The sequence below is a fragment of the Nilaparvata lugens genome, chromosome 6 (genome assembly GCF_014356525.2).
Source record: "Nilaparvata lugens isolate BPH chromosome 6, ASM1435652v1, whole genome shotgun sequence".
Classification (NCBI taxonomy): Eukaryota; Metazoa; Arthropoda; class Insecta; order Hemiptera; family Delphacidae; genus Nilaparvata; species Nilaparvata lugens.
The window spans coordinates 46705053-46723610 of record NC_052509.1 but is presented as its reverse complement, the minus strand read 5'-3'; the positions used below and the strand labels follow the sequence as shown (position 1 = coordinate 46723610).

Here is an 18558-nt window from a genome sequence, read left to right as displayed (position 1 = left end):
TATTAGAATCCTCATTATCTGAAAATGGAATATATATTTAAATATCAATTATATCAGATAAATTGAAGGGCTCAAGGCTCACACGTCTCCATGAAATTAAATTGATATTTCAAAATGAATTCTGGTCCAAAATACAACTTTAAAACAAACTTCTTCAGTAACACTCTCACACCTGGAGTAAGGAATGGAATGTGGATGAGCTGAGTATTTTTGTATTATATCAAATTATTATATGGGAAGTTTATTGGAATATTTCTGTTCGAGAGTCGCCTTCTTGAGAGACATGTATGTTTCAAGAGAATCTGCAGAATAAATATGACTGACTAAAAAATGCTTTTCCAGTAGATATTGATAAATTATTGGAATAATCAATTAAACTAGTAGCCTGTTTGGCATAGAAAAATGAGAATTGAAACAAGAATATGACGACTAAAAATGTTGGACAAGTAAATGCATTGAATGCTATTTTGATGGATAAAAAATTAAAAAGATTGTGCATAAGTATAATAGGAATGCATTTAATAAAAATGGAAAATTAGTTATTTTTAGAAACATTAATTTTGTTACAATTGGATCATTTTCAAAATGCAGATACTGGAGTTGGAATGCAAGACTGGAGGGCAGTTCGAATGAAATAACATGTTTCAATTAAAATACTTTATATGGAAATCTTCATCAAAGTTTCACAAAACTGGAAAATGACGATATTTTACTGATCACTGTTACCTAATAATTGCAGGTAACTACAATACCAGTTAGTTGTACCTTTCCACAACACACAAAAGTCTCAAATTATTAAAAATGTCCAGATTTATTTCAAAATAATGGAAAACAATCAATTAGATCTAATGAAAGCACGCACTATTTTCACGTCATCAACAGGTCTGTCATTTTTGTCAGTCTCCACCAACCCAATCCTCTTCACGACACTCATTCCCGAGAATACTCTCCCTGCAACACAAAATCAAACATTGCACAAATGTAAATGGTTCAATGACGAGAAAAAGCTTGAAATCGCAGCAGCCATTGTGAACCATCTATAGCAAGAATTTGAGTTTTGTGTATGCCATTCATTCCAAAAAATATTTGAATATTTTGTACCAAATCAATTGAAACACTTTGAAAAATTTCATTATTCATTTTAAATCAACATAGATTTTTAATTCATCACTGAAGCATAACATACACTGATTAATCGGAAACTTCATAGCAGACAACTGTACCAACAACATTTGAGAATACAGAGTGAGCGGAAAGTCTATCCCTAATTGTAGAAATTTAATTAAAAATAACTGTTTGAAAAAATTATTTAATTTTTATACTGTTAGTTAGGTTAGTGTCACAAGTAAATGTGTCTTAGTACAAGGCTATGCTGATGACATAGTCCTCATGGTACAGGGAAAGTTCACCAACATTGTTGCTGACGTCATGAACGTCAACCTCAAAACTGTCAATGACTGGTGTCTTGGAGAGGGACTAAGTATAAATCCCTCGAAGACTGCAGTCATTCCATTTACAAGGAAAAAGAACCTGGAGTCTCTCTCCAGATTGAAACTTGGATTTACACGGCTTGAAGTATCAAGTACAGTCAAATATTTGGGGCTGACCATTGACTCAAAGCTGACTTGGAACAATACACTTCATAAAGCTAAATGGGCGCTTATAACGTCCAGGAGATTTGCAGGCTCCATTTGGGGGATAAAGCCTCACATAGCTCTGTGGCTGTACAAGGCAGTAATAAGGCCTCAGGTAATTTATGGATCACTAGTCGGGTGGACAAAGGTGAAGCAAGTTGCAGCCACAGCCAACTCACAAGTCTACAAAGGATGCAAACACTTCTAGTCACTGCAGCTTTCAGGAGCAGCCCATCAGCAACTCTTGAAGTTGCTCTTGGCTTACTGCCATTGAACATTTTTATAATGGCAGAGGCATGGAAATCAGCCTATCGACTGAAAGTTGCAGGCCAATGGAGAGAAGGCCTGTCTGGAACAGACCACTGCACAATCGCCAAAGCTGTTGCTCACAGCCCTGTGCTTGAGATGACGTCAGATGTCATGAGCACGGAGTTGGTTTTTACTAAACCTTTCTCAGTTAAATTCCCAAAAATTCTCCATCCCAAAAGAGGCAGCCTTGTCTGGTACACAGACGGTTCTCTCATTGAAGGGAAATCTGGCTACGGAGTGTACAGTGATTCACCTAGAACACAAGTCTATGCAAGTCTGAAACAACACTGCACCATCTTTCTGGCAGAGATTTTTGGCATCATGGCTTGTGCCAACATAGGCATTGCCAGGCGCTACTGCAATAAGCATATAGTAATCCTGTCAGACTGTCAGGCAGCCCTCAAGGCTCTTGACTCCAACGAAATCAAGTCCAAATTGGTGTGGGAGTGCCACAAAACGCTCAGCAGGCTTGCAACGCTCAACTCTGTGCATCTTGGTTGGGTACCTGGCCATGTAGGCATAGGAGGTAATGAGCGTGCAGATGAGCTTGCTAAGCGGGGTTCTAGTATGCCATTCCTTGGCCCAGAGCCGGGCTGTGGCATAAGTAAAACAGCTGCCTTCCACACAATAAATAAATGGTCCAGGGACTTACACCACCAGCAATGGCAGGGTCACCCTGGTCAAGCACTTGGCAAAAGACTGCTGGCAGACACAAGCCCTCGCTTCACCAGGTGGCTGGTGAGTCTGGGTAGAGGTCAGGTCAAGCAGGTAATTGCCCTGATAACTGGACATGGCCACTTCAGGAAACATCTCCACACAATTGGACTCAGAAATGAAAGCCAGATGTGTAGGCTTTGTAATCAGTCTGAAGAGACTGCTAAGCATATCATACTGGATTGCAGAAGTCTTGGAGCTAGAAGAAGGGCTCTGTTTGGCTGCAAGCAACCAGGTGAGGAATGGGATGTTGGTATAGGGAAGAAACTCCTGGACCTTGTAAAGGACACGGGAGTTGGTTTGCCTAACTAACATACTTTTGGGACACACAATAAGCTTCGGTTGACGTGTGAGGTTCCTCAAACCTTTGGATCTTGAATCCGTCCCTTCAAAACATAAACATAGGTTAGTGTTGTCAACTTTACCACCAATAAACTAACGACGTGAGTACATTTTACTGTAATATATTATGGAGTAAATAACTTGGTAGATCAGAGACTTTCAAAGCGATATTCCAATTCTCATATCATTCATCTTACCAGAAATTTATGTAATTCCACCCTCATTATTGGGATTTGATGCCCAACCCGCACACATTCATACATTCATACGCATGGTCAACAAATTGTTTCAAAGACTATCTCTGTGGAGATTCACATTCGAAATTCTAGAGACTGTATTAAATAACAAATTTGACAGTTTACGGTAAGCCTATAATTCTCTATTTGTCAATTGCTGCTACGCTTCAACTGAAGGTGCCAAACCACTCAAGTTTAATCACCCATAGTTTAATCGCCAAACTACGATGGAAGCCCGTGGGGTCATTAATTCATTGACAATTATTATTTTAATATACCACAGAATAATTCATTTTTAGTCACTTGCATTACTTGTTTGCAGTTTGATTATGGAAAGTAGTGGCATAGCGATGGGGGGGGGGGTTCCAGGTTATAACCCCCTCCCCCATGAGTTTAAAAAAGTGGCCCAAAAATTCAAGATCCAAGGTGCTTATAATTATAAAATGACCTCAGATAACAAAAAAAATGTTATCTACAAAATTGTTTGCTGAATATTGAAAACTATTAAACTCACTCAAATGATATTTATTTGCAATTGGCTACTACAGCAATGGCAAAATTTCATTGGCAATAAAATTGAAACTAGCTGGCAGGCACGCTTCGCTCACCTTATCTCTCTAGACCCCCGTCTAGGGGCGAGGCCCATGCATTCATCTTTCAAGCTTGCTTCCTTTCATCAAAAAATGAATAGAATCCAACAGGCTGAATTCAATCACCAGTTGATCTGAATTTTGGATCACAGGGTTGCAAAAATCGGTATATTATCTATCAGAATGCCCACATATGGAGACTTAAGATATTATGAGAATTATAGTATTTCAGTTTATTTATTTGAAATTTTAGATAGAAACCATTCATATGCAACCCTTTTAAGCTTCACTTCACTTAAAGCTAGTTTAAAAGAATAAAACTCAAGATAAGAGAATCTCTAATTTAGCATAATCATTACCTAAGTTGAACCTATATCGAGGTAAGAAATTCAAGTTCAATCGTACTTGAAACCCCTGAAAAAGCTTAGCCTACTCCAAACTTCAGAAAATATTAGGCAAACCTGTCCATGGAAAAATGAAAAAGTTGCGAATTATAGAAATAATCTAAAAAATACACTTTTGAGTGTATCTTTGGCAAAATAGTGGAGTCAATCAGTCATGTCAACATACAATTTCTTGACTGTAGCTCAACCTTTGTACTAAATTTCAACGTTTCCTGGCAATTTGTTCTCGAAAAAGCTAAGGAAACGCAGAAAAACGCTTATTTTGGGCATATGTGTAATGCTATTTCAAAGTCCTTCCAATGCAACATTTTCACAGCTCATCCGAACCGTCAATGCCTTCAGATTCAACATTTGCAAACCTTAACTCAAACTTCTTTAATAAAGAGTGATTACGAGAAACATTTACATTTTGGAAATAAAAAAACAATACAATTTTTCAAGATACTATTTATTCAACTTGAGTAAAATAGTTGTGAGTATATGCCATTCACTTTACACAGAAAAATTATGTCAGGAAGGTGACGTCCTTCTTCCCTGAGGCAATTTTCTATTCTGTCCAGGATGCTCTTCCACACTCGTTCCAGTGCATCCTCAGTGATCAACGCCACCTCAGTATCTATCGCCGCTTTCAAGTCATCTTAAGCACGGCGTTTATATCAATAAACTTCCTCTTTCAAATGTCCCAACAAATAAAAATAACTTTGGATAACTTGAAAGCGACGATACTTACTGAGGTGACGTGGATCACTAAGGATACACTGGAACGAGTGTGGAAGAGCTTCCTGAACAGAATAGAAAATTGCCTCAGAGAAGAAGGACGTCACCTTCCTGACATAATTTTCTATATGTAAAGTAAATGGCATATACTCACGACTATTTTACTCAGGTTGAATAAATAATATCTTGAAAAATGAATATTGTTTTTTTTTTTATGTCTAGAATGTGAATGTTTCTCGTGGTCATTCTGTATATTGAAAATTTCTGTTTTTGAAAAAGTTAAAAAACGCATAAGATGAGATGCCGATTTTGGGTGTATCTTTGGCCTAATTTCAGAGCCCATCTATTACAACATTCCAATAACATAACTTAACGTCTGTACAGAGTTCCACTATTTTCTGTTCATTTGTTGTCGATAAACTAAGAAAATACAGGAAAAAGCTGAAAATTAAAGCTTTAAACCGCTCATTTTGAGCGTACCTTTGGCACCGTTAAAACCCTTCCAATACAACATTCTTACACCTTAGCTGAGCCCAGATTTTTAGTTCTGTTCATAGTGAGTGAATGAATGAATGAATGTGTGAATGAATGTGTGAATGAATGTGTGAATGAATGTGTGAATGAATGTGTGAATCCATGCCATATCAGTTTTATTCATATAGATAAAACCTAAATGTGTAATCCAAGCACACGTAAAAACTCTACGGAAATGAAGTTACAATAAAAAAAAAAAAAACAAAACCAATTGCCTACATGGTAGGATATGTTACAGAGAAAAGACAAGGTATAGTTGTCAATATAAACGGCAGATAGAGGGCGAAAACAGTTTGGATTTTGGAGTGAAAGGTTGGTGAAGTAGTGGAAAACAGGGAGAGGAGAGAAGAAATGGAAAAGAAAATGGTATCGAGTCCAGTCAGAAATTAGACTTAATACTCAAAAGTTATTGAAATTAGACTATTGGAATAGAATATAATAATAATAATAATAATAATAATATAATAATAATAATAATAATAATAAGATATGAGTTGATAGCGAGTGAGGTGCCCTATTACAAGTAGTGTAAGCCAGAAATGGTATTGAATGGTGAAAAGGGAAGACTTCTTTGGGATTGTTGTATGACAACTGACAGAGCAGTGGAGGCTAACAGGCCAGACATCGTCTTGTTTGACAGAAAGAATAAAGAGGCTTACATAATTGATGTGGCAGTGCCCCTTGATGAGAATCTTGTGAGTACCATTGCCGAAAAGAAAAGAAAATACCAGCCCCTGTCAGTTGAACTGAAAGATATGTATAAATTAAGGAAGGTGGTGATAATCCCTATAGTAGTGTCTGCCAATGGACTGGTCACAAAAGAATGGAGACAAGCAATGGAACAACTGCAGTTGGAGAACTGGCATATGAGAATTATGCAGAAAGCAGCAGTCCTTGGTACAACTAATATTGTACGTAAGTTTCTAAGCCTCTGATCTGGAAAAGAGTGAATGAGTCTCTGCTTTGAATTGCAACTATTTTAGTCTTGAGATCAGAATTGATCTCCGGCTACTTAGTTATTAAGACAAAAAATATTTTTCAATAATAATAATAATAATAACTATATTCTCGCAAAGAAAGCACAAACAATAATTACAGAAAATGCAAAAAAATGAATTAATATGTTGGCAATAGAAGTAAAAGTAAAAATAAAATGCCTATATCGTACAGTACCTATTAAAATAAATATCAAAATTAACAGAATAGCAAAAGTAAAGGAAAATTATTATAACAGATGAACAAAAATGAAAGAACAAAGTGGCTGTCCATTCAATAATAAAAATACTATATATCTAATAATAAGGAAGAAAAACTGTATATAGACATAACAGAACATGCCATAGCACCAATAAATCTTAGCGAAAATAATTCTGTATGAAAATAATTTCACAAGAAATTATGTCCGCATACAGGAGCATCAGAAAACAGGAAAATATCTTTACAACAAATCAACAAATACAACATACTACGTTTTGTAAATTAATTCTCGAATCAAAATAAAATAGAAACAACCCTCGAGAATATTTTTTTAAACAGAATCACAATATTGAAGTAATAGCCTAAAGTTATTAAATAAAAACTGAAAACCAAATACAGGAGCATCAGAGAAGAGAAAAATATCCTTACAACAGATACAAATATTTTGAAAACTATTTTCCAAATCAAAATAAAATAAAAAAAACCCTCAAGTATATTTATCAAACAGATATACAATAATATTAGAGTAATAGCATAAAGTTATCAAATGGAAACTGAAAACCCCTACAAGATTATAGAAACCACTAGCACAGGACAACATGAGAATGAACACAGAAGCCCTCACCCACAGCATAAAACTGCTCTAATATGGAAGTTGCAGAAGTAAGATCATTGATGGTAACTAATGCACAAACATCAGAGAGTAACAGAGTACATGTTCTCTAATTCATCTCTATCCCTCAACAAAAGCCAATTCTTAAGATGGAAATTGACTAGGGATTTTTTATCTTAATTTTAAAAAGTAGCTTCAACTGCAGTGGCATTGCATTGTAGAGCTTTGGGGTTAGAAAAATGAACGTTTTCTTGAACAAAGTACAGTTTGGTCTAAAACCACGAAATTTATATTGTTGGTCTGTCTAGAACGAGGCTCTCTATGATAATAGAATTATCATACGATGTAGGATATTGTCATATAAAAATAATAGAAGTATTAAATGCATTTTGAGTGACTGAACTTCCAAAAAACAATTTCAGTACCGTTCCTCTGTTTGCTTTCTCTATTATCAAACCCCCCCCCCTTCACTCACTATCAAATTCATGTTGGCAAGGTCACAAGGTAAGGTCCATAGGGGGCCTAAGAATTTTGGTTAACCCTCCACCACATTACAAAATCCTGGCTGCGATACTGATGTGAAGTTAAGGGATGGGAAGTTATGATATGCAACTGACTTTGCAATATTGAATGATGTTAACTACTGTATTTAAAAACCGGTTTATTTATTGTTAAAAATTTAAAATTCTCACCGAAAATAGCATGTTTCCCATCTAGCCACTGAGTAGGAGACAAAGTGATGAAGAACTGCGAGCCATTTGTATCTGGTCCAGAATTAGCCATTGATAGAATTCCAGCTCCTGAAGAAGAGTAATAATTGGTCAATTCGAAATAATGAAGAGTCGATAAATATACCTATAACATAGACAATCATATAATATTTGTATTGCTAAATAAAAATTGGAGTAGTACGGTATACTGATAGATATTACAGAGAGCAGAAGAAGGAACCAAGATTATACTGTTTATTTATTTATTTTATTTATTATTCTAATTTTTACAAGAAACACTGAATGGGAGAGAAAAACTAAGGATACTCCTTGTACTATTTCTCTCCCAAATTTAGATAATAATTTAAAAGTCCGAAATGAGGTTATGATTCCACTTTTCTGAAATTTAGTTCTTTTTCACTCAAAAACAACAGAAACTAAGAATTTTGAATTTTGAAGGTTGAGAAACTGAATAGAAAACAAAAATATTACACTCAAATCACAAATAATTGAAAAAATTTACAAAATTTAGAGCCAGAAAAATAGAACTTATTTTGTGAAATAATTATAATATACATTATAAATTATTCAGAAGTAATAATAATAATAGATAATTATGATTATCATTTTTTATTCTTGGCGTATAATATCTTCCTGTGATCTTTTTTGTTGAAATGGTTTTTTTCAATCAATTATTTAGAAAGAAAGAATTTGGAATCAAACGTGTTTTTTCAAAAATGTCACTTCATTAAGAGCGTCTATCTCAAAAATCATAGAAGATAGAGAAAAAATTGCAAGATGAATTTTGTATGAAATGTAAGCTTCAATTTTGTATAGCATAGTCATGTCTGTAAGACGCGAAGTTTACAAGATGCGAGAAACCAAAAAATGGTAGGCTTTTAGACCACCCCCGCCCACTTAGCACAGGGGATAGGGGTGGGGACTTTTGATATGTTTTATTTCTTATTACCCTAAACAGAACTGCTGGGCCAAAAATTGTCTTACAAGTGTTTCCCTCTGTACTCCTTCTGGAACATTTATTCACTGGTCTATTTAGCTTTTAAATAACAATAATATGTCAATATTTCTTTTACATATTATCACAGAATACAAATATGCTGTATTCTGTGATATTATGTTCATATTATTGACACCCACGACATCCCCTGACATTAACACATCGTAGACAATATTAATCAGAAGCACTGGACAAAGCAATATCAAAAAAACATTTAATGGTTCCATGGTTAAAGACTGGGGATTATTTTTCACAATGTTAAAAATTGAAAAAATGATTATTGAATAAAGTTTATATTTAACAGACTAGCATTACTGCGCTCAATGACAAATAAAATAGGTCATATTGTAGAGCATAGAAATAGTTCTTTTATCTGCAAGTAGTCACTTCAAAGAATTTAAAGTTGTTAAAATTATATTCATAGAATTGGGTTGTCAATATTGATTGTAAATAGAACATTACTATCCTCCTGACAGCAGACACTGACGGTACTTGTTTACGTGACGGTACTAGGGTACTTATAGCCTACTGACTGCAACAGCTGGTCATGGAAGTTGATCGGGGTCTCATTTAAACAGGAGGACATTGCTATAGCTCGTAGAGCGCCAAACGCTAGGGGTGCTAGTAATATCATCGTTAAATTTGTTGCAAGAAGAGTAAAGTTTTCGTGGCTTGAAGCGGCGAAAAAGAAAAAAGATATTAATGCAATCGATCTTGGTTTGGGGCTCCCTGGATCTTCTGTATATATCAACGATCATCTGTCTCCTTACAACAAACAGCTTCTTGGAAAGGCTAAAAAGTTGAAGAAAAGGGGAAAACTGGAATTTGTTTGGGTCAAGAGTGGAAAAATTTTCGTTAGGAGGGATGCTGCGTCCCCAGCCAAGCAAATAGTGCGAGAGGCCTCTTTGGAAAAGCTTAGTCAAGGATAAAGTTGTTTGAGTGTACTGAAAATGATGATCTTAAACTGTGAGTAAGAACATTTCTGAATGTTATTTATTTTTCCTTCCATTAAGACTATGATACTCTTTTCATATGTTATTTTGCAAAGAGATCTTAGATCTTTGTTGGTTCATTTATTTGTAAATCGGTAGTTTGAACTATAGTTGCTTTGAGTCCTCGAGGGGGAGGTGTTTCTGTTATCATTATTTTTTCATTGAAATGTTAAGGAATCTTTTTTTATTGGTTTTCGTATACTTGTTTCTTCAACTCTAATTCAGGTTGTTGCTGTTCTAAGGATTTTATTCATAAACATGAGAGTTTTATTTTAGGTATTATTGATTTTGAATATATATATTATAATTATGCTTATCACCTCTCGATCCCTTTCTAAATGATAAAATGTATACATTGCATTTTTTGGTCATTCTCTCATTCCGGTCGTATATTGACAAAAATACTTTTCAACTGAGTTTTATTCTAATAATAAATTAAACACAACACCTTAGTCTGTGTGCTGATTACAAGTGAAAGAAAACTTTAACGCCAATTTAGTGGTGAATCTTATGATATCATAAATAGGCAAGTAGGTCTTATAAATAAATTTATTATAATTAAATAGGCAAATGGATTACGATATCACTAGATAGATGGTGTAACTTATAATTTTTAATTTTATTATCATTGTTCTCAACGTTATCAAAGCAGTATCGTGTTTTTTATGTGATGTTTCTCCATGCGAATTAGTCATTTTAGGTCCTTCCTAGTAGTTTTGTTCAGTACTACATATAGTGCATTATTTTTTAATTTGAATTTATATTCTTAATCTGTAATTAATTATAGTGAGTTGAATTACTATGATAATCTATGAATGATATGTTAATATATCTAAATTTATTGTGGGTTTCTACGCGCTAGTTGAGGAGAATCAATTTCTCTATTTTTCTATTTCTTGGTATCTTTTTTATCTTTCATTTTCGTTTTCTTCCCATATATGCTCTTTTCTATCTCTTTTTTTAATTGTGTGTATGCGAGTGTGAATGAAGTTCCAATGAAGCCATGTGAAATCTATACTGATTTTCAATTCCTGATATGCCACCTAGTCATTAATATAAAATTTTGTATATTATATCCTATCAATTATGATGGAGGATGAAAATATTTGTGTTCTATTGAGCTCTGTTGATGAAGTTAATGATTCACATATTTCATCAAGTCATAATTTTACGATCCTTCATCAAAACATTCAAGGGATTAGCATCAATTTTGATAAGTTTGTTACATATATTAACTGCTGGAAAGTGAGGCCAGCGATAATAGCACTGACTGAGGTGTGGTTGGATACAGATGAGCAGGTGTCACAGTATTTTATTGATGGCTATGAATCATGTTCAAGTGTTTCTTCTTTCACGAGAGCCACTGGCTTGGTTGTTTATTATTCCACTGAATTAGTTGGTTTCAACTGCAGTGTGACGGAATGTAGGGTGGAGGGTGCGGATATTCTTTATCTTCATTGCACCTTATCAAACTACAAATTCAATCTCATTGTGCTTTATCGATGGCATGGCTTTGAATGCGATAGATTTCTTACTAGTCTTGATTCTATTTTAAACGTTCCTTCTGCCTGTGACACTGTTATAATAGGTGACGTCAATATCAACATTTTGGGGTCTGGTGATAACAAAGTTGATGATTATTTAGAAATACATAGCTATTACGGCTTCGAATCAATAATAGATATACCTACCAGAGTGACTGAGACCACATCATCCTGCATTGATCACGTATTTATTAGATCTCGAAATTTTTCTCATTTTGTAAAATGCGCAGTTATTGAGGATTTAATTGGTGATCATAGAGCTGTTTCATTGACAATTCGAGCTAACTTAGAGAATAACTTGAGGAACTCTTGTCAAGATAAATATAAAATAGATTTTGATAAACTGAATAATTTCCTGCTGTCCCATGATTGGGGTGATATTTTATTCAGTAATGATGTGAACTATAAATTTGATAAATTTCTTGCAGTCTTTGAAAATTACATTGCGTGTTCAAAAGTGAGAGTCGAATCTCAAATAAATTCAACAAATTTAAAGAAGCTTAAACCATGGATAACTGATGGTCTATGTGTAGCAATCCACTCGCGCGATAAATTATTTAAAAAAATGAAAGCAAACCCAGAAAACCTAAGGATAAAAAATAATTTAAAAACTTATTCTAGAAAAATAAAAAATTGGATTAAAATTGAAAAACAAAAGTATTATTCTACATTAGATCAAATGCCCCCTCGGAAAAAATGGCTAGTTCTAAATAAACTGTGTGGAAATCCGAGAAAAACTAGATCTCATGATGAATTGAAAATAGAACACAGGAATGAAATTGTAACGGATCCAAAAACAATAGCAAATCTATTTAATGATTTTTTTGTTAACATTGGCAGAGACGTTTTAGCTACTTCTTATGGTGCAGCTGATAATGAAAATGACTATCATAACACCTTCAAGGAAAGAAACCATCAAGCGTCTATGTTTTTTGAAGCTGTGACCTATGATGAACTGTTAATTTACATAAAAAATGGTACTTCTTCTGGAGATGATCTTATATCTTCTAGAATTTTGAAGGATGTTGCTCTGACCATTGTTCCCATTCTAGTTGATATTTTCAATTGCAGTCTATCTACAGGAATATTTCCTTCTGGGATGAAGCTAGCAAGAGTGGTGCCAATCTACAAATCCGGTTCTAGATTTAAGTTGAACAATTATAGACATATATCTCTGCTGTCTGTCTTCTCAAAGATATTGGAAAAGATAGTGAAAAGAAGACTTCTCAATTTCCTCAACTCATATAACTTTTTCTATAATGAACAGTTTGGCTTTCGTGAACGCATGAATACAGAAATGGCTCTTGAAAGATTCATGTCGGTTGTTTTCTGTGGCTTCAACTTCAGGCCAGCGCGCTGTGTTGCAGGACTGTTTTTGGACATCAGAAAGGCATTTGACACGGTTAACCATTCAATCTTGTTGAATAAATTATCTATGGCTGGTATCAGAGGCATAGTTCTGGATTGGTTCTCTTCATATTTGAAGGACAGGCAGCAATATGTAGCTATTGAGAGAGTGAAGAGTGAGGTTCAGGGAGTGGACTGTGGTGTACCACAGGGTTCCGTCCTTGGACCAATCTTGTTTCTCATCTTTATAAATGATCTCTATTCGTGTGAGTTCAATGGTATGCCTGAGTCCTTTGCAGATGACACTGCCTTGGCATATTGTGGACTGGATGGCCCCAACTTAGAGAGAATGATGCAGGATGATTTGGATAAGCTATTGCTTTGGTTCAGGCACAATAGAATACAGCTCAATCTTACAAAAACAAAATATATATTGTTCACATTAACAACACCATGGACACTGCCTTCTGCACTGAAGTTTCATGGTGCCTGTGATCGGAATGACTGTGACTGTGAGGTCGTTGGTCAGACCAATGCCATTAAATATTTAGGTGTGATTGTTGATGAAAAGCTCAACTGGTCTCAGCATATATCTATCATAAAAAAACTATCTGTTACTCATCCTGCGAAAATTCTATTTCTTGAATAAATTTCTCCCTTTAAATGTTCTTAGGCAGTTATATTTTGCATTTGTTGATCCAAAAATAAGTTATGGTATTAATTCTTGGGGCTCCACCTATATTTGTCACTTGAAGCCATTGATAACGGTGCAGAAATCGATAGTCCGTGTTATAAATAGAAAGGGTAGATATGAACATTCTTTTCCTCTATTTCAGTGCCTTGGATGTTTGCCTCTTAGATATATGTATGTGTTTAAGGTCCTGTATGTGTTTAAGGTCCTGTATTATGTTCTTTGTAATGTCTGGAAACGGTGGTCATACATTGCTCAGGGATGTTCCCAGCTATCAAACTAGGAGAGTGACAGCTGATTTACTGAGACTTCCCAAATCGTATACCACTTGTTTCCAGAAATCGTTTGTATTTCTTGGCCCCAAGTTTTTTAATAACATCCCAATTGAAATCAAGAGGGTTCAAAATCAACTTGTTTTCAAAAAAAGAATTCTTAGATGGCTCAGAGGTCTTATGCCTGACCATTTAGAATCCTTATTTAATGTTATTTCGTAGTTTAAATGTAATTTTGGTGGCTGGCAATAAGCATTAGTAAGATGAGCTGTTATTGGAAAGTGTGCAAGGTGAGTGAATGTGAGAGTGAATGGTTGCTAGTCTTTTCTTTCTCTTTTCTTTTTCTTTCTCCTTTTATTCATGCATTTAAAATCAGTTGAAGTGATATTCATTCCTGCTTGCAAACGTGGAGTATTGTATACTTCCAGCAGGTAGTATTTTTATTCCAATTCACAAATTTACAGTATTTCTGATAAAACATACTAGTATTTATTTTATTAATCTTCCATTGATTATTTTTTATCTTACTGAGCTGTGTGTTTTGTTTTTCTTATTGATTCTGAATGTGAATATTGTGAGTTTGAATAAATAAAATTTGAATTTGAATTTGGACTACAAAAAAACAATAACTAGCCTATAAGAAAACTAGAGTTTGAAGACATTTTTTGTTACAATACAATATATTTATAATTTCAGCTATGTTATCATATTATTATTTTTGTATTAACTTAAGACTTACCTTGAATCATAAAGTCACGAATTATCCTGTGAAATTTTGTTCCGTTGTAGTAACCTCTCCTTGCCAATTCAGCAAAGTTTCTGCAGGTATTTGGTGCATGCTTCCAATACAATTCAACAACAATTTCTCCCATTCTGTAATCAACATGTAAAATATGAGATATGATTAGGTCTAGTTGTTAACAAGTTACAAAAATAAAATATAGGATGAAACATATAGGATTTTTAAAGTATCTTTATTTTAAAAAGTTCAACGCATTCCGTCCGATAGCTTTTTCAACAGACAATCTAAGGTTGATATTTAATGTTCAAAGATTGGAAGAAAGGAGATCTGTCGGTTCCCTCTTGCTATTATTATATAATATCCTAAAAAATCAAGTAGCCTATTCATGCCAGAATTTATAAATAGGTATGTTGTAACTTCATGTCCCGTTTAATAGACCAAGACCAAATATTCTGTTTCACATGCCATTCATCAGAACGACTCATCATTACAATTCTTACATATACAGAACTTTACGTTTGTACAATAGAATAAGCCATTCCATTGATCCGTTTGCTGACCGTTTGCAACCCTTGACCTTTAAGAAACCCTGTGAACTAGCATAGTGCTCTATAATTGACTCATGATTGATAATAATTAATTATACTAAACTCCCTCATTTCTTTTTTATCTCTTCTAAAGTCCTATTTTTCCTCTATTCTCTAATAACTCTATTTTATTTTTATTTCATTCTTCTTCATTTTCTATTATCATTAGTTTTTTTATTTTTTTCATTTCGCCTCTCTCTATTATACTAGTATTCAAAAATTGTGTTTACTATTTTTGACCGAAGCAAAGCTGAGGTCTTAAGCTGCCTACACATATTCGCGCTTCCAACCCGCACCGAGCACGCTCCTCCCTCGTACCGCCCTCGTACCACCATCGAAACACAGTCGCTCCGCCCACGCACCCATCATGAACGTTACGGAAGATGTTGGATCTTCTTGCGTTCCCCGGTAGAACCACTCTTGCTCGCCGGTCGATCATCAATCGCTCTGCTGGAGTGACTTTCGGTTGCGGAGCAGAGCGAAAGTCTGTACGCACCTTTAGTTTCGACTCAATCGGCTTTTGTTTGTTTGTTTGTTTGTACCGCAGTTAAAAAAAAACAAACAGACAAAAGCCGATCGAATCGAAACTAAGACCTCAGCTTCGCTTCGGTCAACTAGTATTCAAAAATTGTGTTTACTATTTTTGACCGAGGCGAAGCTGAGGTCTTAGTTTCGACTCAGTCGGCTTTTGTCTGTTTGTACCACAGTTACAGTCGCAGTTATTGTCCGATTTGGATGAAATTTGGTATGCGAGTTCTTTGAAACAAGGCGCAGAAACGCATGTGTAACGATTTTTGATAAGACCTCTGGTTTTTTGTAATTTAAAAAAACCGTAAACTAACCTCAATCCAGAAAGGATGTGTCTTTGAAGATACAGCAATTCATGTTTTTACTTTCTCGCATCTGTGGTTACGAGCACATGGTGACCAAGTTGGTTAGACCGTGGCTTCTCACACTGTGGGACCAAGGTTCAAATCTCGTTCCTACCATTTTTTTTTTTTTTGCAGATGATACTAATTGTTTTATCTTATTCTAATAATATATCATTATAAAATAAATTATTATGATTAGATAGAATAATTGAATTGAATCATCTTATTATAATTATTGAATTGATTTATCAAATTAATTGGATAAATTATTTTTAAAAAATCTTTATTGTATTGGAAGTCCGTTGAAGGATGAAATTTGTATGTAAAGGTATAAAGGTTGATTTTGTTTTTCTTTTTGTGTAAGCTTAGTTGAGAAGTTGGTATTGTGGTAATTATCCATATTGAATAAAAAAGACTAAGAAATTGTCAAAAAACCACATATTTATTGATACTTAGAAAGACCGGATTCGGTGATTACACCATTGTCAATCTCTGATAAAGAACGAACCCGGTCTTTCTAAGTATCAATGAATCTGTGGTTTTTTGACAATTTCTTAGTCTTTTTCATTTAAAAGGTAAAATTTGTATGTATTTGATATAAAGAAAGCTCCTTGATAAGTTCAGTATCCCTTCAAAGAGTGTCTCTAGCACTTTCAATAGAGAAAATAATAGATGACATGGCTAAATCTTCACAATATTCTGTACTTATTGTACTGGCCCTTTTCATTATATTGAAAGTTGTATTCATGAGCGAGGTCTACTGTTCGCAGAACTACTACCTAGTACCGTATTTTATTTTTCATTCTTATTTTGCATCAAATATTATGTATCTACGCTAGTTGATGTCAATAAGGCACTTCATGGATTAATTCTGTGAGCTTTTGTATGTAAATAAATAAAAAATATACATTACTCTGACATAACCTAGTATAAGATGATGTGTTTACTTACGATGTTTCAAGTATTGCATGTTTTGGTTGCCACAATTTATCAGGTATTCCAGTACTAGTTGACAAAGTCATTTTGATAATAGAATAATATAAATACTTTCTCAAATAATAATCATCTAAATAAATTCAATCAAAACAGATACCGAATTCATTCAACAAGACTCAGCAGCCGGGTTTTGTTTTTGTATTTACATTTTTTTATTAAACCACGTCGATTCAAAAACTGAGCTATGATGCTACTAGCAGTATAGAGAGTTTACATGATTGTATATTAATTCAGATGGGTCGCATGAATTGGGAATATCTGGAACTCAAAATATCTTGCAGCTAGCCGGAATTGGAAATATATGGAACTCCGAATATGTTGACAGGCGGAACTGCGAATATCGTGCAGGCCGGCGGAACTCAAAATATCTTGTCAGCTGGTGGAATTGGAAGTATGTGGAATTATAAATATATGGAACTCACAATATCGATCGTTATTAGCGAGACTGTGTTCATGTGGGATGAAACAAATTTATCGCAAAACAAATGAAGGGTTCTATAGTTAACCTAAAATAAATTCATCAACAGTCATCAGTCTTGTTTGAAACAGAAACAGAGTTTTGAAAACTTGCATAATGTACATGACTATTATTTTATAAACCAATATAATTTTAATATATAATGAGCAATGAATTACCCTAAGTGGGTAACTATAGTGAGGTCCACGTTATAATGGCAGTGGAAAAGAATAGGAAAACAGTGTTTGTGATTCTCAGCCTTGACAGATTATATTTCTACATTGTTAAATAACGATCTGGTAGCGTTGCAGAGCTAGAAAAGTATAGCACTATCTGCTTTGTCAAATGACAGACAAGGATAGCAAGTCCAATGTTGATCAAATACTGACATTATAACGTGGACCGCACTATAGTCCATATCATTCCAGAAAATAAGTCAGACTTGAACCATTTCTCAATCACAAACACATTACCAGTACTCCCACTTTGGCACCGATATTTTTGGTTCCAGATATTTCCAATTCCGCCATCTGACAAACAAATAATTTGAGTTCCAGATACTCCCAATTCCGCCTAGCAACATATTTCGAGTTCCAGATATTTCCAATTCCGCTGTCTGACAAATATTTGGAGTTCCACCCAGCAACAGTTTTCAAGCATAGGACATTTAGCAGCTTCTCTTTGTCTCAGATACAGAGTAACGGCCACCAACGGTCACAGTTATCACATAGTTATTCAAAAGTATTCTTTGAGTATTCATAGTGAGGTCCACGTTATAATGGAGGTGCCATTGCAATGGTGTTGCTATCCTTGTGTATTATTCAACAAAGCAGATGGCGCTATCTCTTCCACGCATTGCAAGGTTGCCACAATCAGCAATGTAGAAATTCAACTAATTGACAAAATAGGGTTAAGGGTTAGGTTTTATTCAGATTATATTTAATAATGTTTCATAAGGATAGGTTAGGTTTTTGCTTTGAAATTGCAATATGCTAGAAGGGGCTAGAGTCCAGGTAGAGTTATGTTTTTGTTGTTTCAAA

General features: G+C 34.5%; 1 protein-coding gene across 1 annotated transcript; it reads right to left on the bottom strand.

Moving 5' to 3' along the window:
* Positions 1-642: 642 nt before the first annotated feature.
* Positions 643-17265, bottom strand: LOC111049382 (peptidyl-prolyl cis-trans isomerase-like 1). Its single transcript, XM_039431470.1, has 5 exons — positions 17017-17265; positions 14600-14737; positions 8971-9028; positions 7983-8145; positions 643-951 (listed from the first exon to the last, which is right to left on the bottom strand). Exons 1-5 carry the CDS (start codon positions 17085-17087, stop codon positions 836-838), a joined length of 546 nt encoding a protein of 181 aa, XP_039287404.1. The 5' UTR covers positions 17088-17265; the 3' UTR covers positions 643-835.
* Between the last annotated feature and the right edge of the window lie 1293 nt (positions 17266-18558).